The sequence below is a fragment of the Erythrolamprus reginae genome, chromosome 4, assembly GCF_031021105.1.
Source record: "Erythrolamprus reginae isolate rEryReg1 chromosome 4, rEryReg1.hap1, whole genome shotgun sequence".
Taxonomy (NCBI): Eukaryota; Metazoa; Chordata; class Lepidosauria; order Squamata; family Dipsadidae; genus Erythrolamprus; species Erythrolamprus reginae.
In genome coordinates, this window is record NC_091953.1 from 35,274,729 (window position 1) to 35,299,678 (window position 24,950).

General features: G+C 38.1%; 2 protein-coding genes across 4 annotated transcripts in view; one reads left to right on the forward strand and one right to left on the reverse strand.

Annotated features, from left to right (window-relative positions):
• Nucleotides 1-2,313, forward strand: part of CCDC80 (coiled-coil domain containing 80) — a 34,050-nt gene extending 31,737 nt beyond the window's left edge. Inside the window, exon 8 of the mRNA XM_070749965.1 lies at nt 1,735-2,313. Within this exon, the coding sequence (XP_070606066.1) occupies nt 1,735-2,090 (356 nt within the window). The 3' untranslated portion in view covers nt 2,091-2,313. The remainder of the gene's footprint in view (nt 1-1,734) is intronic.
• A 5,590-nt stretch (nt 2,314-7,903) lies between these two features.
• Nucleotides 7,904-24,807, reverse strand: SLC35A5 (solute carrier family 35 member A5). 3 transcript variants are annotated; one of them, XM_070749966.1, is made up of 7 exons: nt 24,447-24,554; nt 21,578-21,730; nt 20,312-20,410; nt 18,996-19,129; nt 16,636-16,703; nt 13,271-14,060; nt 7,904-10,586 (listed from the first exon to the last, which is right to left on the reverse strand). In XM_070749966.1, exons 2-7 carry the CDS (start codon nt 21,705-21,707, stop codon nt 10,518-10,520), a joined length of 1,290 nt encoding a protein of 429 aa, XP_070606067.1. In that variant the 5' UTR covers nt 21,708-21,730; nt 24,447-24,554; the 3' UTR covers nt 7,904-10,517. The 3 variants fall into 3 exon arrangements, with proteins under 3 accessions (XP_070606067.1, XP_070606068.1, XP_070606069.1); XM_070749967.1 differs by lacking the exon at nt 24,447-24,554 and adding an exon at nt 24,347-24,436; XM_070749968.1 differs by lacking the exons at nt 21,578-21,730; nt 24,447-24,554 and adding an exon at nt 24,744-24,807.
• Between the last annotated feature and the right edge of the window lie 143 nt (nt 24,808-24,950).

The following is a 24,950-nucleotide window of genomic DNA, read 5'->3' on the forward strand; positions in this document are numbered from 1 at the left end:
AATTTTGTTCTTCAGAGAATACGTATTTGTGTACCCAGGAATACGTTCGCAAATCTTTTAAATTACAATGGATACTGTACATGGATTAGGACCAGATTATTTATGGGACTGTCTTCTGCCTCACACTTCCCAGTGACCGATTAGATCCCAGAGAGTTGGCCTCCTCCAAGTGCCATTGGCCAAGCAGTGCTGGTTGGTGGGACCACGGGCCTTCTCTCTGGTGGCTCCGGCTCTCTGGAACCAACTTCCCCTGGAGATACGTACCTCCCCCAGCCTCCTGGACTTCTGAAATGCCTTAAAACATGGCTTTGCTACCAGCCTGGGGCCATTGAGCAATAACACGTAGTTCCGGCCCAAAACAATGAATGATTGATGGACAATTGTTTTTAATTTTGGAGTTTTATTTATTGTATACTTTTTTATTATTGTATGCCACCCAGAGTCCATTTGGAGATGGGCAACTTATAAATCGAATCAACTAAACTAAATTAATAAGAATATATATATATAGATCTATCCTAGTCTCCCTTAATTTTCAAATTCAGCAAAAAAACATGTGACATATATATATATATGTGTGTGTGTGTGTGTGTGTGTGTGTGTGTGTGTGTTTTCGTAGATCTTCACAGGTACAGGTATGACGGTCTTGGCATATTCGGGTTTCCTCCCATGTAGGATTTGGAAATTTCTGGCGACGAGGTCCCACTCGTCATCTTCAGGCTGGTGCTTCTGTCCTTGTTCTAGGGCAAACACAGCAAGACCTGAGCTGCCTTCCTTCTATAAATACTGGTGGCTGGGTGTGGTTTGATGGCTCAGCAATTGCCTGCTGTGTAGAAACTTCCTGGTGAGTCAGTGGGGTAACATCTGGGGTCGTTGATGTAGCTGAAGTATGCTGATTAGTTAATGGTTGTTGATTAGGCGTGATATCCTGGGTAGTTGGAGCTTGCAGGCTACTTGATTGTTTTGCAATATGTGTTCTGAGTCTAGTTTCTGTTTTTATGGCTGGGTTACGTTTATAGAAGGAAGGCAGCTTAGGTCTCGCAGTGTTCGCCTTAGAACAAGGACAGAAACACCAGCCTGAAGATGATGAGTGGGACCTCATCGAAACGTCGCCAGAAATTTCCAAATCCTACACGGGAAGAAACCCGAATATACCAAGACCGTCATACCTGTACCCGTGAAAATCTACGAAAACATATACATACATACATACATACATACATACATACATATTCTTATTAATTTAGTAGTACCTCTTGATACGAGTAGTACCTCTAGATAGGAGTTTAATTCGTTCCAGAACGGAGTTCGTATGTCAATCAACTCGTATCTGGAACAAATGGCTTTAGACTTTGTTTTTCCCCCGTGGAGATAACCAGAAGCAAGGATTCTTGCGCCACCTAGTGGAAGCTTGGCTCGTATCCCGAATTTGAGCTCGGGTGTGGAACAGAAATTTTGCTCCCGTCGTGGCTCGTAACTTGGAATACTCGCATGTGGAGCAGCTCGTATCTAGAGGTAGTACAATGTCTTTATTTCAAAACACTAAAAGAAGAGGGATTTTCTCTTTGATGATACGATCATGAAATATTCCCTCTAGCATCAAAAAGCATTTCTGCTACAACTAATCCAATTCCAGGACAGTTTCAACAATAGCAGTTATCTTAAATACTATTTTCAAACCTATCTGCCAATCTGAAAATGTTAACATTTTATTCCAATTCTGACCTTTTCTAGGGAGCTCCAGTGTGGAGAGGGAAGATGTACCCATTCACCTGGTAAAAGACATCCGCAATTACTTCCAGATCAGTCCTGAATATTTTTCCATGCTTTTGGTTGGCAAAGATGGGAATGTCAAATCTTGGTATCCTTCCCCAATGTGGTCCATGGTGATTGTATATGACTTAATTGACTCTATGCAACTTCGGCGACAGGAGATGGCCATTCAACAGTCACTTGGCATGCGATGCCCAGAAGATGAATATGCAGAGTATGGCTACCATGGTTATCACCAAGGATACCAGGAAGGCTATCAAGATGATTATCATCATCATCATGAAAGTTACCACCATGGATACCCCTACAGAAAGTAGCAATTTAGCCTTTGACTGCTTGCATCCTACTAGTCTTTCAAGTCACAAAAGGCCACACGTGGAAATTGCTTCATGATTGCCTGAACATTTTCTATTGCTTTAGTGTTCAGTCAAGGGTGTGTATAAAATTTAGGCCTTCTCTGTAACGTACGTTTCCATGAACTGAAAGAGGTGAAATTAATTTCACTCCTGCCTTATGAAATAAAGATTCCTTTATATTTTAGATCCCTTTTATTTTGAGGTATTTAATTGTGCTATGTATATATATAGAATAAGAAACTCCTTTCTAATGATCAATGTACCCTCTAATTTTTTTCCGGTGTGGGCGGAAAAGTATAGTGTCTGAGCGACAGTTCCTTTGGGACTGGGCGGCATAGAAGAATAAATAAATAAGTAAATAAATAAATAAACAAATAAACAAATAAGAAAAAAATCCCTTTTTTATTAAAAGAAATTAATAATTAAAAAAAAACCAAAATCCATTACTATTAAAACTAAATCAACCAGCAAAACCAAAAACATAACTATTAATAAAAACAGGTGAGGGCTGGGGTTTTTTTTTGTTATTATTTAAGTGCTTTTACCATATGCTTTAAATCAAGAGTCACTTCTCTCTCTGTTTTTCTCTCTTTCCTGTTATTCTCTGCCTCAATCATTTTCTCATTTCTCTTTTCTCCCCTTTTTTCTATCATTTCGCTCTATCTCTTCCTTCCACTCTTCTCTCTTGCTTTCTCTCTCTCTCTCTCTTTCCCTCTCTCCCCCCCTCTTTCTCTCTCTTTTTCTCACTTTCCCTCTCGTTTTCTTTCTCTCTCACTCACTCTTTCTCTCTTGTTTTCTTTCTCACACTCTTTCTCTCTCTTGTTCTCTCTCTTGCTATCTCTTTCTCTCCCCCCTTTCTCTCTCTCTCTCTCTTTCTCACTTTCTATCTTGCTGTCTGTTGCTCTCACTGTCTCTCGTTCTCTCTCCGTTATTCTCAGCGGAGGCCGGCGAAGGTGATATTCAATGTTGGGGGGGCGCGGGCGTTTGCGCGCACTCCAAATCCCCCTGCTAGCCCCCCGGAACATTCAAAATAAGAAAAGCCTTTGCCAGCGAAGGCTTTTCTTATTTTGAATATTCCGAGCGGGCTAGCAGGGGGATAGGGAGCGCGCGCAACCGCTCGCGCGCCCCCGACATTGAATATCACCTTCGCCGGCCTCCGCTGAGAGAATGCCTGCTCCGCCTCTCCTGCAATCCCCTTGCCGAGAGCCCGGGTCAAAAGTGCTCTCAGCAAAGGTGAGACGGGCAGGGTGTGTGTTCCGGGTGCGGGAGGAGCCGCGCCAAAAGGCAGGAGGCGGCGGAGGAGCAGAGGGGCGGGCGGGGGGCAGCGTCAAAAGGCCGAGGGGCCGGAGGAACTGTGGGGAGGCAGGGGCGGCCGTGGCTCCCTTCCCTTCTGCTGCCGGCGCCTCCCCGCCCCCCCGCGGGCTGGCATGGGGATGGGGAGCCCGCGGCCATGAAAAAGGGTGCGCGGGGGTGTATTTTGGGGTGCGCGGGCACGCACGGGCGCAGCTTTTGGGGAACGGTGCTAATGATGATTGTATAATAGGTAGGCTATAACATAAAAATGGACACCAGTTCTTGTCTAAATGCCTTCCCACTCCCCAAGGAAATATATATTTGAAAGCTGTGAGTCTTTATCGAAGAGGAAAAATATTGAATTGTGTGGCAGAATATACTGCAGTTTTTCAGGAGGGTTTATTACAATTGTTACAGAAAATGATTTCTAGAGGACTTTTAAAAATGCTGCCTAAAATAACTTCATTCATAATATGCCATTATGATTCTGCCAACCACCAACCTGAAGTGTGTCTAGAGTTAATAATTTAATCTATGATTCTGAGTGAAAATATAACAGAACAAAGATTTTGCCTTTAGCAATAGCAGCAGGCTTATATACCGCTTCAGTGCTTTTTCAGCATCTCTAAGCATTTTACAGTCAGCATATTGCCCCCCAAAATCTGGGTCCTCAGTTTACCAGCCTCAGAAGGACTGAACAACCTTAAGCCAACTCCTGGCAGTGGGCAGAGTTAGATTACAACACTGTATTCTAACCACTGTGCCAACCAATGGCTTAGTACATTGCTGGTTAAAAAGATATTTCAGCTTTTTAGCCAGCAATATAGTATATTTGAGCAAAGCCACAGGGCAAAACCTTAACGCAACAGCGTTAATGTTAGATATTATTTTGCCTAATATATTTGGGCCAGTCACTGTCTCTCTGCCAAATATATGTCATGGGATTGTTGTTGTGTTGTGGAAAACAGGAGTTAGATATGTTTGCTGCCTTGAGTTTTTTTGTAATAATAAAGGGGTAGAAGAAAAATAATAATCTATACTTAGTATATATCAATTCAAACTACAGTTGGAAACAAGTATAACATTCCTCTTTATAGGTACAATATACTCTTCTCAGTTAGGAAAAAAAAATCTTGTTAGAAAAACCTCTTCCTAATATGTCCGAGATCGCCTCCTGCCACACGAATCCCAGCGACCGATTAGGTCCCACAGAGTGGGCCTTCTCCGGGTCCCGTCAACTAAACAATGCCGGTTGGCGGGTCCCAGGGGAAGAGCCTTCTCTGTGGCGGCGCCGGCTCTCTGGAACCAACTCCCCCCGGAGATTAGAACTGCCCCTACTCTTCCTGCCTTCCGAAAACTCCTTAAGACTCACCTTTGCCGTCAGGCATGGGGAAACTAAACATCTCCCCTGGGCATGTTAATTTATACATGGTATGCTTGTGTGTGTGTTTGCTATTACATGGGGTTTTTCTTAAATCGTTAAATATTTTAATTAATTGGATTGTTGTGACTGTTTTTACTTGTTGTGAGCCGCCCCGAGTCTTCGGAGAGGGGCGGCATACAAGTCCAACTAATAAATAAATAAATAAATAAATAAATGTCATAGCAACTGTTTCTACTTACAGAAGGCCTAAAGGCCAACAGTTCCAAAGTAAAACAATAGTATTGCCCAGTTTCTATTTCCTATGCAGAATAGAAGGAAATAATTTCCATGGTTTAACTTGGGATAAAGCTCTTCGATCTGCAGTGTCATATACCTGGATCCAATACCAAAGGAAAGAAACTCAAAAGCGGCTACACATACATTATCATCACTGCCAACACCAATCTGAATGGACGATCAAAGAATATTTATGTACACTGACATAGAAGACATAGTGAACGAAACTTAAACAGTAAGATGAGTAGAGTATTAATTTATTTTCATGTGCAATTTGTAAGACAGGTTGTAGTCCACATGTGATCTTAAAATTTCACTATTAAATGTTTCGTGAGAGGAATTTTTCCAAAAATAGTCGTTAGTTTTCTCTGTATTTTGTTTCTTTAAGGGCAATGTAATCTAAAACTGATGATTTCACAACTTCTTGAAAACATGCTAGGATTTCAAATTCAAATCTTTTTTGTCAGAGTACATATATACTATGTTGTTCTGCTGGGCTCTCTAGTAGGAGCCTTCCGAAAATTCAAGGATACAAATTTCAGACACGCACACGTTTGAAAATTCAGAAGAATGTTCTTTATCACAAAATTAAAAATAAACTGAGCACTCTTTGTATTGCAAAGAGCACTCATCCCAAAACAACTGGGTAGTCTGTACAATTTCCCTTAACCAGTCTTTAAGTACTTAGCTAGCAGCTGTGAAGAAACTTCACACCCCTTCTTCTTCCATGAAGTGAAACACCCACACACTTTGCTCTGCGTTGGTTTCAAAGACGTGAAAAATCAACAAACAAAATCAAGGCATGATTCCTGAAGAACTGCGATCAGATACTCTTCCACAATGGCCAAACCCACATGCCCTAATTACTGGAGCCCCACCCAAACACAGGTGGCCTCTGTTATCTCCGGTAATATGTTCTTACTTGGTCTCTTCTATGCATAATTCTGCACTTGCGTGGGTCCAAGACGTCTTCATCTGAATCAATGGAAGATAATGGAGATTGACTGCTTGGGCTGGGTGCCAAGCCCTCCTCTTCCAAGTCACTCCCACCTTCTTCTTCGTCCGAGAAAACTAAACTCTGAACTGACTCTGTCGGCAATAATACAGGCCTATGACACGTTGGCCAACCACAACACCTGAGAGTGGCTGAGCCTCCCTTTGTGCACCTCCCAACACAATATAACTCAGAGTGAAGACAGAAACCCCCTATTCCAGTGAATCCTGCTAACGTACACCCAATCCTTGTACCTTGCAAACTTATTGCATGTTGTGCCAGTTCCACAAGTCGATGTCATACTATGTTGTTGTAGTTATTTTTCATCCATGAGTCTGACAACCCATGGATAAAAACTCTTCTTCAACCTGTTTGTGTGACTGCCTATGCTTCTATATCTCCTTCCCGATAGTAGAATAAAGTACAGACCTGGGTCTGAGTTGTCCCTGAAGATTTTCCTCACTCTTTTAAGGTAGCGAGCCCTGTCAACTAGTGCAGTGTTTTTCAATTGAGATATGGTCAGGTGTGCCATGGGGAAATTAAACATGGGTCCCCAAACTACAGTTCCTGCCAGGATATCCCATTTGTGTTCACTGAAGTATAAATACATTTAGAAACTATATTATTAACTATATGTACAATCTATGATTCTGAGTGATTGTGTTAGAGTGTCATTTTGGTTGGTGGTGCGCCCCAGGATTTTGTAAATGTAAAAAAAGTGCTGCGGTTCAAAAAAGGTTGTCACTGATCTAGTGGGATCGGGACAACCCACAATGTTTTGTGTTAGCTCACCACTCTCTGTAATGTTTTTCTATCCGTGGTGATCAATCCAATGAACCACACCTTAATGCAATGAGTGAGGACACTTTCTATTGTGGACCGGTAAAAGGTCATCAGTTGTTGTTCCACTTTGGTTTTTTGAGGTAGTGGAGTCTCTGTTGACCATTCTGGCCACCTGCATTATGTTGATTTTCCAGGTGAGAGCTTCACTGAGATAAGACTCCCAGGAATCTAAAGGAAGAAACTCTCTCTCCACACAGCCCCCCTCAAACATAGACAAACACATATTTAGTGGACAAATATAAGTTCCCTAAATGAGTCTGCCAGGCCACATGAATGCAAAGGGGAATGCTGTGATTCTACTTAGAAAACACTATTTCAGATCATTTTCACAGGAGGAAAATCATTCAAGTACTCCATATGTCCAACCCAACAACCATGTAGGCCCTTGCAAAAAATTTAACAACAATCATCATCATCATCCTTCGGATATATCAGGTCAGCAATATCAAGTACTTCTAGAGTATCCAAGGCCTTGAGGTTGGATAGAATTACTTAGTTTGAGCAATAGTTTAATGTGCCTTAAATGACTCCCTTAAGACCCTAGTACAAATTCATGCATTACTGAAATAATATATGTGTGTGATATCACCACTTTTAAAAAATATGTACCGGTATTTGAATATTGATTGTCTAATTGTTATGGAAAGTCAATATCAGTCACTAAAGTATTAATTCTGTGTCTAATTCTATTGGTAACTATTTACTTAGTTATTTTCTGGTCTGGAAAACAATTCAAACTCAAACCCCACCACTATCACCAATTTTAAATTATTCCAGGCACTAGTAGGCAAATTAGGCAAAGTTTGTCTTGAACTGTATTTAAACAAGCACTGTTAAGGAACACTGTTATGTTAAAACTACTTCTTCAGAAACTATCAAGGCTTCCAAAAAAATAAAAACAAAAGATACTTGCATCAATAAAGAAAGTAAAAGAAATCCTGACTTCAAAATATTTCTGAATAAATGCTATAAACATAAGATAAAGCAAGGCCAAAGGGATGCTTCATTATACCAGATTCCAGTGTGGTAGCAACATTACAGAAAAATATCAATTAAATGTTATATATGCAAATAATACAACCACTTTATATCAAAACAATAACCCTGATAGGAATATTTGCTAGCATTTTCATACATTCCTCTACAGCAATTTTGCAATATTAACTCTTGCCCCTGCAGGCAAGAGAATTTTAAACTTGAATCTTAAACCTGAAATATAAAACTGAAGTGAAAATTGACATCACAATTCAAGCATTATTTTATACAATATAATTTAGAAATCTCTGTATGTCACAGTTGCTAAGTGTCTTGAATACAATCGTACTATTTTCTTTATACATTTCCACTCCAAAACTGATTACAATGCTGGAAAATCATACATTTTTTCTATCGTATCCACAGAAAATTTTGCATGCATTATAACACCTTTAAATATATATTAGAACATTTTTTTTATGTTGTACTACATTTTATACCTGTATTTCTTTTGCCGTTTATGGAATGTAACACAAACACGAATGTGTACGAAAGACTGAATATCAAAGACAACCCAAGGATTGGGAGGCACTCCAATTTGCTCATTCCAAGCTGAAATCTAAGGAAATATTTATAGCATAGGTAACATTTATTTAAGGAATTGGCATTCCTAGTAAATAACCTATATATGGGCGAAGTCTTAAAGGCATTACCAGATATAAAAGATGGCCTATGTTTAAAATTTTTAAACATTAAATATGAAACATCCATTTAAATATCCATTTAAACATTAAATATCCATTAAATATTAGAAATACTGGATTACAAATTTTCCTGGCCAATGTACCATAAAAGATTCTTCTCGAAGCTAGGTATTATTGGATTGCAATTCACCATAAAGGATAGTCACTGGATAATCTAGTAAGAAAAGATGGAGTGTCCATATAGCACCAACCTGGGATAGTGGCACATCACTTATTTACCAGGGAAAGTAATTCAAATGCAGTTTTATCCAGTGTTACATGGTTTATACTAGGAGTAGAAATCTTTATCACCCAGCCCTCAGATGTTAAGAGTGCAATTCCCTTCTTCTCTTTAGCTACACAGGCTAAGAATGAATAAATACTTGGAACAATATAGATTTTTTCTGGATCCTGTTTTGTATTATCCTGGAAAGATGATCCTGTTAGTATATTTTGAAAGAAATAATCTTAAATGCTATGGTTAAATACACAATTCATCTATTGTCACGTAGCGAAAGTAAAAAATAGTACCCAAATTGTACAGAAATGTGCAAAATGGCTAGAAGGTAATGTTATTAATTTTCCCATTCATTTAATGGAAACATCATCTGGGTAACTTATTTGAATTGTGGTGATGAAGGCATTTAGGTGTCCAAATACTGGTTTTCTATTCAAATAATATCCCAATTACTATAATTTTGAGGCTCAAACATATGCAGATTTTAACAATGGATATCACAGGGACAGTCATACAAAACGCGGATAATTTACATGGTACCCAAGGCATTCAACACACGATGGCAACAATATTTTCCAAAGATGAAAGGATAAAGCACATTTTATACATAAGAAATGTTACCATTTTATCTCTGTATTTGTGGTATGCAATATTTTAAGAACTGTGCTTCTGGATTTCCACAAAATGGTAGCTTTCATAATTCCGTCAATAAATTATTCTCTCACATCATCTTTGAATCGAGATATCTTGATCACCATTAGCACTTCAGTCTCTTTATTTTAAGGTGAAACTCCCCCCCCCCAGCTGTCTCAAAATATATGGTTCAAAACAATGCTTCCCTTCTGCAGCCAAATCTTCTGAATTCCAATGACTCTTGCTGCAAAAATAAACCTTCATTTTAGACGATGAAGTATAGAGAAACATGAGTTGTTCTGCTATATCCCCAAAACCCTCTATTTTCTCTTATTTTCAACAACGACCAACTAGATACCTTTGAAACGTCTAGCTATCAGAAAGAAAGAACAATGATTGCCCCTCAATAATTCCCGGCAATTAATATTTTGATAGCATTCTAGTAAATCGGCGTTTTATGACTGATTATGTGAATAGTAGTTTGTAATTAGGCAAACTATCCTACCATCATCCATTTGGCAAGAATATGTAGACCTCCCCAAAATTCCAATTGTATTTAATACTCAGAGGTGTATGGTCTTCAACACTATTAGTAGTGCATAGTCACCAGGTTTAAGAGAAATTATAACCTCCACTGATTTTTATAATCCCATCCTAATATCCTTTGGTGAGTAATTAAAATATCATCAAGCAGAACTTGATTTTTTTCTTTAAAAAACCCACCTCAGTGAAAACAGTAAGATTTCCATCACATCCACTATAAAAAAATTCCTGCCCTGACATTCCATACTGGGAAAAAGCCTTCTACAACCAGATGGAAGATCTGGAACAGAAAACTCATGAATGATTGGGCAGAGGACTGCTGGTTAAATTCTAGTAATCTGGTGCTTTATGCCTGATCATGTCACTCATAGGAGATATTTTGTGAATTGGTAAAGCCCTTTTTCCATTATCTACTTGGCACGAACATCTAGGCGATCTCCCCCAAATTAGTTGTGACCACCATTTGCTATAAGGCCTCCTCATCTGAATCATGATCACTGCCTGGTTTGGTGAGTCTCTCAAGTTCTTCTCCATCCTACAGAAAATAAAGGGAAGATAGTGAAAAATTAATAATCAAGTCTTTAAAATGGATAGATTACATTGTCTAATGCTTACCATAATTTGAAGCATAGCTACTTTTGGTATTGGCTCGATAGTAATTGTGGCAGTAGAACTTTATTAATCCTTGTCCTATAATAGTGTTTCTTTCATTGGAACTGGATTACAGTGTAAATTACCTTTGTTAATATATCAGAGATAGGAGGTACAACTTTGGTTCACCAGAAGCTCTACCAGCTTCTGGTAGAATTGGGAGAATTCTTAAGTTATTGTTCCAAATTTCCACTAGCCAGTTCTGTCAATTATAGTATAGGATCTGGTACTTGCAAAAAAAGTTACTGGTTAGTCATACATGAGCCATGGGCTACAATTTTTATATCATACAACCTTGTTATAACTAATAAATAAAATTTAGTGGATTCTGAATGCCTGATACGACAAAATATACCATTTGCACAATATTAAATCCTTCCTAATCAGTCACTTTGAGATGCATTGTTCTTTTTTCATAACACTTGTTATGTATTTTGTATGACATGCAAAATGTTTACCCATGTAGAAAAAGTAGGAATTTGACTTTGTCAAATGTTCATCAAATAAATTTATTAAATCTGTATTAAATACTTTTTGCAATGGCGCTAAGCAAAAATTTGGAAAAAAGATAAATTAAATAAATCCAATTCTGTATCTTTTCAAATGAAATCAAACGAAAATTAATAAAAATGTGTTGCTTTTTTTTTAGGCTTAATCAATTTACATGAAAATTATAGATATTTACTTTCACACGTATATACACATTAATATATTAACTTTTGCATACAATCTACATATTTATTCAAATGATGCTTGAAGCATATCCATGCACAGATTGTAAATGCACCTCTTATGTCAATTGTGCCCTCTGGTGTTCAATCTTGTAAAAAAATCACTTTAATTCAATAGACAGCTAAGCAAATAGCCACAAATGCTTAAAAAAGGAGAATTTTATATATATAAAACTACAGTATTCTAAAAAAGAAACATTAAGGTTAATAACTATTTGGAAAAATACAAAATATCCCTTATAAATGTCCACTAAAACCACACTATACTATTGTAAATTTCTTGGGGAGACTAGGATTTTAAGTTGAAAACCTGCGACAAAATGGAATGTCCCAAAATGCTTTGATTTATATCATGATGTCAAATGTTTCGGGAACCTAGAGAGCTGCATATCTCAAATCTAGTGTGATGTGATTAGGGAACACAAATATAGGAAATGCAAAGGAAAGAAATGGCTCATGGCAGGATACCCCAAAGACTACGTAGCTTCCAGCAAGGGCACAACTTCTGTTTTAGTTTTCTGAAAGAACCACATCTTTTATTGCAAAGAGCAATAGCATTTTGGGTCAGCACACAGAAGTGCTTCTCTGCTGTTTCCCAAAAAAAGAGAACCATTTTCCAAAATAGGCAGAAGAAAACAGCAGCATTTTCTACAACATTCATTCATTCATTCATTCATTCATTCAATTTATAGGGCGCCTTTCTCCTTGCGGACTCAGTGGCTTACAAAAGTAAAAACATGATAAAAATTTTAAATACCCCAATACATAATTAAGACAAGTAAACAAATAAAAAAGTTTAAACCCAATAAAACAGTTACGGTTCATACACACTAGTGGCTGGAACAGAAAACCATCACTCAACGACTCCAAGCCTACCGGCATAAATGTATTTTAAGCGCTTTTTGAAAGACAAGGAGAATATGGGATTGTATGAATCTCTGGGGGGGATTTGGTTCCAGAGGACGGGGGCCGCAACAAAGAAGGCTCTCCCCCACGGTCCCGCCAGCTGGCATTGTTTGGCTGACAGGACCTGGAGGAGACCAACTCTATGCAACCTAATCAGTTGCTGGGACATGTGAGGCATTCCCTTCACCAGGAGTGCCCAACAACCTGATTCAACATAGCATGACTTTCCTTTATACTTTGCTGTGAGTGCATCCAGTGACAGTATATGTACAGACTTTGACAGCTTAATAGCACCATAACTAACTTAATTGGATGCATTCACAACAAACTATAAATGTTAGCATATCATTTGTATGCACTCTAATAAGCAAACAGACGTAAAGGAAGGAGAAGCACACATTTATAGGTAATCCTCACTTAACCACAGATGGGTCTGACCACTGCTAAGTAACAAGTTATTAAATGAAACATCCCACAACCACAACCAATTTATATCAGCTCCACAGCAGCCATTGAATGAATCACCTGCGGTCACTAAGTATGATGTCATGTGATTTCAACTTGAGACTCACTGACACTTATTGGCTTTGCTTGTTGAAAGCCAGTTGTGATGGTCGCAAAAGGCAATCATGTGACTCCAGGACTCTGCAACCATTGTAAAAATCTCCCCGTTGAATCATGCTTATATGACCGTAGGGACACTGAGACATCATGAGTTCAAAAATAGCCAAATTATTGTTTTTAGCATTGTTTTAAGTTTGAGTGATCACTCAACATGCAATCATAACCAAAGATTACCGTATCTACCAGCAGCATAATGCTATTTTGACAATGATGGCAAACATTTATATCCTCCACATCCCAATCGGAAGTGTGCACCGGAATCAATTGGCCCACAGAATATCTATAAAGGAAACCTTTCAAACCTTACCCCACTCGAGCGCTCCCATGCACCTCCATTATGTTTGCCCCTTTCCCACTGAACAGTGTGTTCCGTACAATGAGGGCCGCTGGAGTGATAGATAAATATAGACAAAAGAACTACAGGTGCTTCCAAGAAGAACTCCATGGAAGGCTTAAAGTCAAATACAAAAACGGACACAGTCGTGATGATCACTGTTGTAACTTGTGCAGTCAAAACGTGAAACATGTTGTCTCGGAACTTCAGGATGAAGGCCACGGAGAGCCCAAGGAAGGCAGTGACAAAAATAAGGGCCACGGAGAATATGTTGTGGCCATAGAAAAACCCGCAATACTCGATCTGGCGCCTGTTTTCAGGGCGGAGGCTCAGCATCAGAGCATTAAACATAACTCCAAAGAGGTAAAGCTTGGTATTCTGCACGAAGATGTTTTCACTGAATTGGCCTCCTTCTTTCAGGATTTTTTCATTGTAGATGTTGGCTGATGCCGAAATGAAACACTGTATTAGTATGAGCAGATGTCCGAGTCCAAGGCGAACTGTTTTCGTGGGTCCTGCGGTAGTTGTGACATTCCAGCTAAAGCCAGGGAAGGACCATCGGAGAGTGCAGTTCTCTTTCCCCCAACATTCTTCTTCTGACTTGGTATACTGCAGGCAACTGTTTGAATGGCTGAGAGAAATGTCGTGATGAAATCCATGCACAGCCAAGTTATGCTTATCGCTTCCTGTCCCTGCAGTCAGAGCTACAATAGATAGGAAGAGAATCAGCAAAGAGGCCCACTGCACCCAGGAGACCTGCCGCCTGAATGGAAAGGGAAAAAAATGATGTAAGTTGATTCGTTCTGCTGCACGAATCCAGCGACTGGTTAGGTCTGTCTGTCTGTATGTATGTCTATCATCTATCTATCTATCTATCTATCTATCTATCTATCTATCTATCTATCTATCTATCTATCTATCTATCTATCTATCTATCATCTATCTATCTATCATCTATCTATCTATCTATCTATCTATCTATCTATCTATCTATCTATCTATCTATCTATCTATCTATCTATCTATCTATCTATCTATCTATTTGATTTTTATGCCGCCCTTTTCCTTAGACTCAGGGCGGCTTACAACATGTTAGCAATAGCACTTTTTTTTTAACAGAGCTAGGCTATTGCCCCCACAATCCGGGTCCTCATTTTACCCACCTCGGAAGGATGGAAGGCTGAGTCAACCTTGGGCCGGTGATGAGATTTGAACCGCTGACGTTCAGATCTACGAGTCAGCTTCAGTGGCCTGCAGTACAGCACTCTACCTGCTGCGCCACCCTGGCTCATGAGTGGGCCCTCCTCCAGATCCCGTCAAAAAAACAATGTCATTTGGTGGGGAAAAGCCTTCTCTGTGGCGGCCCCGGCCCTTTGGAACCAACTCCCCCCAGAGATTAGAATTGCCCCCACCCTCCTTGCCTTTCATAAACTCCTTAAAACCCACCTATGCCGTCAGGCATGGGGGGGACTGAGATATTCTTTCCCCTAGGCCTTTACAATTCATGCATGGTATGTTTGTATGTATGGATGTTTGGATTTACAATAAGGGTTTTTTAGTTGTTTTAGTATTGGATTTACATGCTGTTTTTTTGTTACTGTTGTTAGCTGCCCCGAGTTTACGGAGAGGGGCGGCATACAAATCCAATAAATTAAATTAAATTAAAATAAAAAAAGAATTAACTTCTTTGGTAAGGCAGCAGTGTGACTTCTAGTATCATATCCGGAAAAATTATTTGGACAATAATCTTGAAACCCAAATATCTCTTATACCTAACAGGTACAATTCACTCTTCACACTGATGTATTTTGTATCTACTGAAGGTCTGCCAATGTTCTTTCATTTATTTATTAAATGTATGTGCTGCCCATCTTGCAGTTTTGGTCAACTTTGGACAGCCATTGTTCTTCTTATAATACCCTATGCCAGTGATGGCAAACCTTTTTTTCTCGGGTGCCGAAAGAGTGTGTGTGCGTGCTATCATGCATCCACGAGTGCCCACACCCATAATTCAATGCCCGGGAAGGGTGAAAACAGCCCCCCCCCTGGGAAGCATTTTGGAGGCCACAAAGAAGTTTCCTAACTTCTGGTGGGCCCAATAGGCTCGTGTTTCACCCTTCCCAGGCTCCAAAGGCTTCCCTGGAGCCGTCCTCCCCCATCCCCCTGGAAGCTCTCTGGAAGCCAAAAACGCCCTCCCAGAGCCTCTATGCAAGCCAAAAATTAGCTGGCTGGTACACACATGCACGTTGGAGCTGAGCTAGGGCAACGGCTTGCGTGCCAGCAGATATGGTTCCGCGTGACACCTGTGGCACCCGTGCCATAGGTTCGTCATCGTTGCCCTACACTATATAAATATTAGAATATGTCTTTGAAAACAATCATTTGGGGGAGCAAATACAGGTATGAGACAGTTCATGCCCTCATCACCTCGAGGTTCGACTACTTCAATGCTCTCTACATGGGGCTACTTTTGAAAAGTGTTCGGAAACTTCAGATTGTGCAGAATGCGGCCGTGAGAGCTATTGTGGGGTTACCTAGGTTCGCCCACGTTTCTCCAACACTCCGCGGCTTGCATTGGCTGCCGATCAGTTTTCAGTCACAATTCAAAGTGTTGGTAATGACCTGTAAAGCCCTACATGGCATCGGACCAGAATACCTCCAGGACTATCTTCTGCCACACGAATCCCAGCGGCTGATAAGGTCCCACAGAGTTGGCCTTCTCCAGGTCCCGTTGACTAAACAATGTCGTCTGGTGGGTCCCAGGGGAAGAGCCTTCTCTGTGGTGGCCCCGGCCCTTTGGAATCAACTCCCCCCAGAGATCAGAACTGCCCCCACCCTCCTTGTCTTCCGTAAATTGCTTAAGACCCACCTATTTCACCAGGCATGGGGGAATTGAGAAATCTCCCCTAGGTTTATATAGTTTTATGTATGGTATGCTTGTGTTGTATGGTTTTAAATGATGGTTTTTTAGATACTTTCTTTTAAATATTAGATTTGTTATATTGCACATTGTTATTATTGTTGTTGTGAGCCGCCCCGAGTCTGCGGAGAGGAGCGGCATACAAATCTAATAAATTATTATTATTCATTATAATTGATAAGATAAACATACTTTAGGACTGCCTTCTGAGTCATTAACAAAATGAAGCCACAGAAAGTACACCACACTTAATAGCTATGTATTCATTAACAGATGACAATAGCAGTAATATTATTGATCATTTTGGATGTGCTTTTAATTTTCTTTACCTTTAGAGCCTTGTTTAAAATTGCTTCAGAAGAGAACTTTGAGGAAACAAAGAAATGACAAAAGATAACATGTTTCCATAATTACTCACTTCAGGACTATTCTGAATAGAAGAGCTGTTGTTATGATAACAAAATTTGAGAACAGAACAGCCATCGCCTAGAAAAAGAATAGATACATGTTACAAGCCAAATGCAATCTACAAATAAGATATCCACTAGCATACTACCTCCTTCATATGTGTTGAATTACGGATTAATGAAAGCGAGATGGAAGAAGTAGTAGTAGAAAATATATATAAGATAAAGAACACAAGAATTAGAGAGATGAGAAGGAAAATTTTACATAAATGGTACTTCACGCCAGTAAAACTAGCACACTTCCAGAGGAAAGGAAAAGGAAATTGCTGGCATGGTTGCCAAATAAAAGGAGTTTTTATGCATATGCTCTGGGAATGCGTTGAAGTTCAAAAATTTTGGAAGGAAGTACAGAATGAAATTAACAATATGCTAAACATTAATTGGATAATCACGAAAGAATTAGCAACACTAGTTAAATATGGGGAATTACGAGAATTTAAAGAAACCAAAACAGCAGCTTTGGAAAGCACTCAAGCAGTAGTGGTATTAGGGTGGAAGGATAGCAATAAATGGACAATCCAGCATTGGTACTGGTACATGGTGGACCACATCCACTTCGAAATTATGGAAATAAGATTAAATAACTTTGATGAAAATAAATTGGAGAAGCTGATGGCACGATGGAATAAGGTGAAAAATTATATCTTAAGTAGAATTTATGACGACAATGTGAAAAATAAATTCCAATCACTTTTTGTATGTAAAGAAATGTAAACCGGAGCTAAGGAAGAAATTGAAACTTATTGCAAATAATTTAACCCCCTAAATGGTGGTGGGGTTTATTGGTGTTGGGCACTTTTTCTTTAAGTAATTTTTTTTTGTTTGTTGTAATAAAATTCAATAAAAATATATAAAAAAAATATGTGTTGAGTGTGGAACCAAATTTTATTGCATGACACAGCACTTTTATTTTAAAAAATTAACTTGTTGTCTAGAGAAGTCTTGAAAGCAAGCATTCCTATATTTCACAATATCAAGCAGAAAAACAAAACCCTATTTATTTCTCAAATTATGGGCCAATGTTTTAATGTTTTCTGTCCATGGAAGCTTCTTTGCCATTAGAGATATTCATAAATGACAAGAGGTACTTTTTTCATATCTTTCATCTTAAATGGCAGATTCCGATTAATGAAAGGACATTTGGTGAAATAATCACAATTAGCTCAGTTTATGACTTTCACTATATGGTATTCTATAGAGAGAATCTTGATTTCCATTTGAGTAGAAACAGAAAGTGAGAAGAATGTGAGAAATAGTTTCCCATCCTTTGAACCTATGTTAATCAAAATGAGTAATACCTCTCAAATCTGCTCTAGGACAAACCTGAAGTTATGTGCATAGGGTTGTAGTGGAAAGAACCGGAGAAGATTAAAGGGTTGTTCTGCCTGTGTCATACGAAATCAGCCAGTATTCATTCTCATCTTAATCAATAATAAAACTACATCCAACCCTAATTTTTTTTACAACACTGTTCTTGTCTTTGTAAGCCTTTTTTACACTATCATGAAAATATGTACCTTCCTCCCACTAACAAATTTCTCAATCTTGGCAACTTCAAGACTTGTGGATTCTAACTTCCAGCTATGTTGGCTGGAGAATTCTGGGAATTGAAGTCCACAAGTCTTAAAGTTGCCAAGTTGGGGACCTCTGGCTTATATTATTTATTTATTTTATTTTATTTATTTATTTTGTCCAATACACAATGAGGGTTTCAGTGGGTATATATCTATATACACATAGTAAAATGCATGATGAAGGTTATAGAGGAGATACTCATAGTAAAATATATCTAAGAAATAATAGAAAAGAAGGTACAGTAATAGAACATATCAATGAAAGAATAGAAGAAGAGATATAGTAATAGAAGAAAGGTATAGGAGATATAGGAGAGCAATAGGACAGGGGACGGAAGGCACTCTAGTGCACTTGTACTCGCCCCTTACTGACCTCTTAGGAATCTGGATAGGTCAACCGTAGATAATCTAAGGGTAAAGTGTTGGGGGTTTGGGGATGACACTATGGAGTCCGGTAATGAGTTCCACACTTCGACAACTCGGTTACTGAAGTCAGATTTTTTACAGTCAAGTTTGGAGCAGTTAATATTAAGTTTAAATCTGTTATGTGCTCAAATTGAACATAACATCTCTAAAATATCAACTCAACTACTGAAATATTATTTGGCAGGAAGCAATCCCACCTATAATATCCTAAAATGACTGAAATTTGATATAAGCACTTGAGATGATAACAATATATTCTCTTTCCCTTAGAACACATAGAGACCATTCTACATTTCTGAAGTGATACTCACTGGTTCAAGATAGGACAACACATAGAAGACAATCAGATTATCTAAAAAATAAAGAAAAGCAGGAATTGACCACTTTATATAGCTATATAATTGCCTCCGAGAGCTGCAGCCAAATCCACTATGGGAATGTCCTCCTAAAAAAGAAAATAATTCAATGCATTTCAGTACGTATCTCCGCTGTGGTCAGCACATATCATTATTGTTGATTTCAAAACAACAACAACAAAGCACTATAAACAGAGTCCTTAAGAATTTCATAGTTGGAAGCTTCCTTAGACAAATATGAAACTTTACTAGGCTTTAAATGGAATTCACATTGAAAATTTTCAGATTATATTAGTTTCGATTAAATTAACAGAGTTGGAAGGGACCTTGCAAGTCATCTAATCCAGTGTTTCCCAACCTTGGCAACTTGAAAATATTTGGACTTCAACTCCCAGAATTCCCCAGCCAGCATTCGCTGTCTGGGGAATTCTGGGAGTTGAAGTCCAAATATCTTCAAGTTGCCAAGGTTGGGAAACACTGATCTAGTCCAACCCCCTTGCCAAGTAAGAGACCCTACATCTGACTCCACCTAGGATTGAACTCACAACCTCCTGATTGTGAGGTAAGAGCTCCATCTCTAGGCCACAGCAGCTGTGATCTATGATTGTTATAATTTTCTTTCTCCTCTGTAAATTAAACATATTTATGAATAATTTGTGTGTTAAATCATCGAGTGGTAAAGTGAAAGGCTGCTTTAAACACTCTCTATTCCAATAATATTTTTTTCTTATTTAAATTTTATTTATTTATTTAGACTTGTATGCCGCCCCTCTTCGAAGACTCAGAGCGGATTATTAAGAAAAAATATTTTTTCTTAATAATTTAAATATAGTTTAATTCTCTTAATATTTTATGTTTAATAATTTAAAAAATCAATTATAAATAAAACATTAAGCACTAAAAAAAAATCTATATTCACATACCTGTGCCGGACATTTTTAAGCAAGATTTTTAATTTAATTTAGTATCTCAAATTCTATAAAGATTATCTCAACCATCTGCAGAATTTGAGATTTATATGACTTCTATAAGTAAATTAATTAATGTCAATCTGTTAAAACAGGATACAATACAATATTCAAAATATGCTTTTTAATTTCTTCAACTTAATTATTGTTCCTATTCCTCATTTCATTTTTCCAGAGATAATTCATTATATACTTTACTTCCACTTTATTTCCAGCCTCCCCAAATAAAATATCCTCCCTAGAAATAATATATAATTTATCCTTAAACCTAAACATCATTACAATTTCGCTCTAACAGCTTACCTTTTCTGATTGCCCAGAGCGCCATTATCAAACAAAGTATAAACTTAACTAATTCTGAGCACACATTCACAGTTGCAGGAAGATAATCATACTTATTATCTGAAAAATATTTAGAGAACTCACATGAATACTGAATATATTAACTTTTAATAAAGTAAAAATATTACAACAGGCAGGCAATGAAGAAATGTACATTCAACAAGATGTATTTAAGAAAACCGCCACTATGAAGAATTTTTCATAAAACAAGAAATAATTAAAATATATCTTCTTCTTTTGGAAAATATTTGGTATTTTTAAATATTTTAGTATTAATAGTATTTTTAATATTTAGGAGAAACATTTTAACAGTGAGAACAATTAACCACTGGAATAGTTTGCCTTCAAAAGTTGTGGTTCTTCATTATTGGAGGTTTTTATGAAAAGATTGGACAGACACCTTCCTGAAATGGTATAGGATCATCTGCTTGAGCAGGAAGCTGGACTAGAAGACTTCCAAAATCTCTTCCAGTTCTATTCTGATTAATTGGTAAATAAAAGGTTTAAGGGAGTGAGATTCAAAGTTGAAGCTTCTTTGTTCTGTGTTCTGATCCTAATTGTGTAGTATTGTATTCTTTTTCACTTTTGACTAGATCGCTAATACAAAGTGCTTCAATGCTGTATTTGATGTCACAAAAGAGTTTCTGACTACAGTGTTCCCTCGCTTTTCGCGGGGGATGCGTTCCGAGACCGCCCGTGAAAGTTGAATTTCCGCGAAGTAGAGATGCGGAAGTAAATACACTATTTTTGGCTATGAACAACACCACAAGCCATCCCTTAACACTTTAAACCCCTAAATTGCAATTTTCCATTCCCTTAGCAACCATTCAGATTATTACTCACCATGTTTATTTATTAAAGTTTATTAAAAAAAATATTTATTAAAGGCAGACGAAAGTTTGGCGATGACATATGACGTCATCGGGTGGGAAAAACCGTGGTGTAGGGAAAAACCCCACAAAGTATTTTTTAATTAATATTTTTGAAAAACCGTGGTATAGACTTTACCGCAAAGTTCGAACCCACAAAAATCGAGGGAACACTGTATATGAAAGATGTACTCTTTACGAAAATGGCTGTGAGAGCCAAACTCATATTGAAAAGCAATTATGAAAAGCAATCAAGACTGTACAAAATCTAATTATTTTAACTTCATGTGGCAGACCAGCAAAGAGCATGCCAACAAATTCTGATAGTATCTATACAGAAATCAATATTCCAACATACCTTCATTGACAGAGTATTTCATCAAAAGGATACGACTTGAACCCAATGTAACAAAGGTGCCGCCTAGAAGCAAGGTATAAATGGCTGATTTGGACCATCGAGCAGACTGACTGCAACATTTGGAATCCATGCTGTTGCTGTGTTGTCAGTGCACTTTGAACCACAAAGCAAAACGCTATATCAGGTACATTCTTTAAAATAATAATAATAATAATAATAATAATAATAATAATAATAATAATAATAATAATAAAAATAATAATTTATTGGATTTGTATGCCGCCCCTCTCCGTAGACTTGGAGAACACTTAAATAACACTTATTACTTTTAGACTACTCAGAAGGCTTAATGCTTGATTTTTCATAAAGTACATAAAAGCAAGTTTTGTAATGCATGTTTTTCTGAGGCTTTGAACATAAATTTAGTGGCCTGTATTTATGGTAATCTTGAGTACTATTTTAGTAAACTTATTTATTTATTTTTTAGATTTCTATGCCACCTTTCTCCGTAGACTCAGGGCAGTTTTAAAAATTGTACTAGTACTGTACTTTAAATATAGTGCTAGCAACATAAAATTAATAAAGATGTTCCTTGATCTTGATGCATCTTATATTCAGTCTTTACTGAATAATGCATTTCAACAGAAGCAACTGAACATACCACAATATTCTCCTGAAATTTATTATCAATTGTAGGTATCACCTTTCATAATAGTGGAATAGGAAGTATTAGTTTTTTAAAAAAAGGAAATTAGGTATTGATTTCACCATGCATCATATTTTATGATGCATGGCAGAAGTGTATTCAGACTTGCAAGAGCCTGTTATTACAACCTCATTAAAAATAGTATTAGTTTGTGTGACTTTGGTGGGGACAACATGTTTTTAATTCTATAAGTTATTTTAAATGTCAACACAAAACCACTCCATAAACCTCCAGTTTTGCTTCCATGTAAGCACAGGATCTCGAAAAGAAATGAGAACTGCAAGCTATACTGTTCAGTTAATACACGTATCCCTTGTATGTGTTGCCAAGCATATAATGAAGGAAGGTCAAGCTCAAAAGGCAATCTCTCAACATCTTTACAGCAACTCTTAAAAATCAACTGAAATAAATTATTGAACTCTTCTTTAACACAAGGGTTTCACTATAATTACTTCTCCACTATGTATAACAGATTCAAAAGGCAACAGGTTAGACATACTCTAGTTAAATATATATCTAGAATATATTGTTGTATAATTTCAACAAGTTTTTATAATTAATACGGTAGCATGTGATAATTTATGCTCAGTATCAATCTGTATTCAAGGTGTGAATTCCTTGAGACGGCCTAAAAGAAGGTTTAAGATCCAACATGAAGATGGGAGTGAATAGCCCAGTTGTACCATACTGATTTGTATATATTATACAGCTTTGCATATACTATTATACATATACAGCTCCCCCTGGAGATTCGCACTGCCCCCACCCTCGTCTTCCGTAAGAATCTTAAGGTTCATTTATGTCGCCAGGTTTGGGACGATTAGACCTTAGCTGACAAATGTTATATATGGTAGTTATTTGAATGGGTATGATTGATTTTTAATATAATTAAGGATTTTAGAGTTACAGTACTTAGTTTTAATTAATTGGATTTAGCTTACTGTATTTTATTGTTAATTTTTATATGTTATAAGTTGCCCCAAGTCTTCGGAGAGGGGAGGCATATAAATCAAATTAATAATAATGATGATAATAATAATAATAATAATTATTATTATTATTATTTATTTATTAGATTTGTATGCCGCCCCTCTCCGTAGACTCGGGGCGGCTCACAGCAATAATAAACAATATATAACAAATCTAATAATTTAAGAGAAACACTAAAAAACCCATTATTAAAAGCAAACATACACACAAACATACCATACATAAACTGTATAGGCCCGGGGGAGATGTTTCAATTCCCCCATGCCTGACGGCAGAGGTGGGTTTTAAGGAGTTTACGAAAGGCAAGGAGGGTGGGGGCAGTGGGGGCAATCTCTGGGGGGAGCTGGTTCCAGAGGGTCGGGGCCGCCACAGAGAAGGCTCTTCCCCTGGGTCCCGCCAAACGGCATTGTTTAGTTGACGGGACCCGGAGAAGGCCAACTCTGTGGGACCTAATCGGTCGCTGGGAAATAATAATAATAATAATAATAATAATAATAATAATAATAATAATAATATAGTTGTGAATGAAATGCTATACTGTATTTAGGCAATTGAGATTCCAAGCCATCACACCTAATTCTATTTTCTAACAGTAGGTTGTCGGATGTGTTTGGTTTATTCAATAAAAGACAGCGAAGCTACACAGCCCACATCTTAGCATATGCACTGCGGAAAACCGAATGAAATGTAAATCAATACATGAATGTAATGTATTTTCTTTTATGTACACTGAGAGCATATGCACCAAAGATAAATTCCTTGTGTGTCCAATCACTCTTGGCCAATAAAAAATTCTATTCTATTCTATTCTAATTAAATGTAAATTCATACATACAATTAACAAATGATAATCAAACGATGGTTTAACATGTGTGAACCAAGTCTCAGCCACTGTAAGACCTCCTGCACCAACTCCAGAGGCATAGCTGTCTACCCCAACTGGAAGTAAAAGAGGCTGAAATCTGACACAACTGGAAACCACCACCAGCCCGGCACATGCAACTGTTTGCCAAAAAAAAACAAAAAGCCCTTCTTTTTTCTAACTTAGAACTCTGGAGCCCATATAACTGTACCAGAATCAAACGAGTTTTCCTTCTTTGATTGAGTGCACACCCCCCCGCCGCCAAAGAGCAGATCCCAACGGTTTAAGCCCACAGCCAAAGGCTCGGTTACCTGGCAGTTGCGGGCATCGCCCCCTCGCCTTAGTCTACCTGCCACTCAGGCACGCACGCGCAGTCTTGAGGCGGCGAGCCGGCACTTCTCAGCCGCCTCCTTTCTCCCGTGATGCACCCGGCGGGGACGCATGCGCAGTCGCTCGAAGGCAACGGCGTCCCATAGAGCTAAGAAAACACGTTGCCATCAAATACTTTCTCCAAAGTGGCAAGAAGTGCCGTGGAGAGCTCTTCCGATCCCGTGTCAGCATGAACTGACAGCTCTACACGTGGGCTGCTTTTGTCAATCTAGACTTACCACGCCCTGTGTGTATGTGTGTGTGACGTAGAAGCCAAGTAAACAAAGCACGAAGTGCGTAGATCTATGCGTTTAGTCACGCCGGGGTAGGCAAAGTTGGCTCTTTCTATGACTTGTGGACTTCAACTCCCAGAATCTCCTGAGCCAATCATGCTAGCTCAGGAATTCTGGGAGTTGAAGTCCACATGTCATAGAAGAGCCAACTAT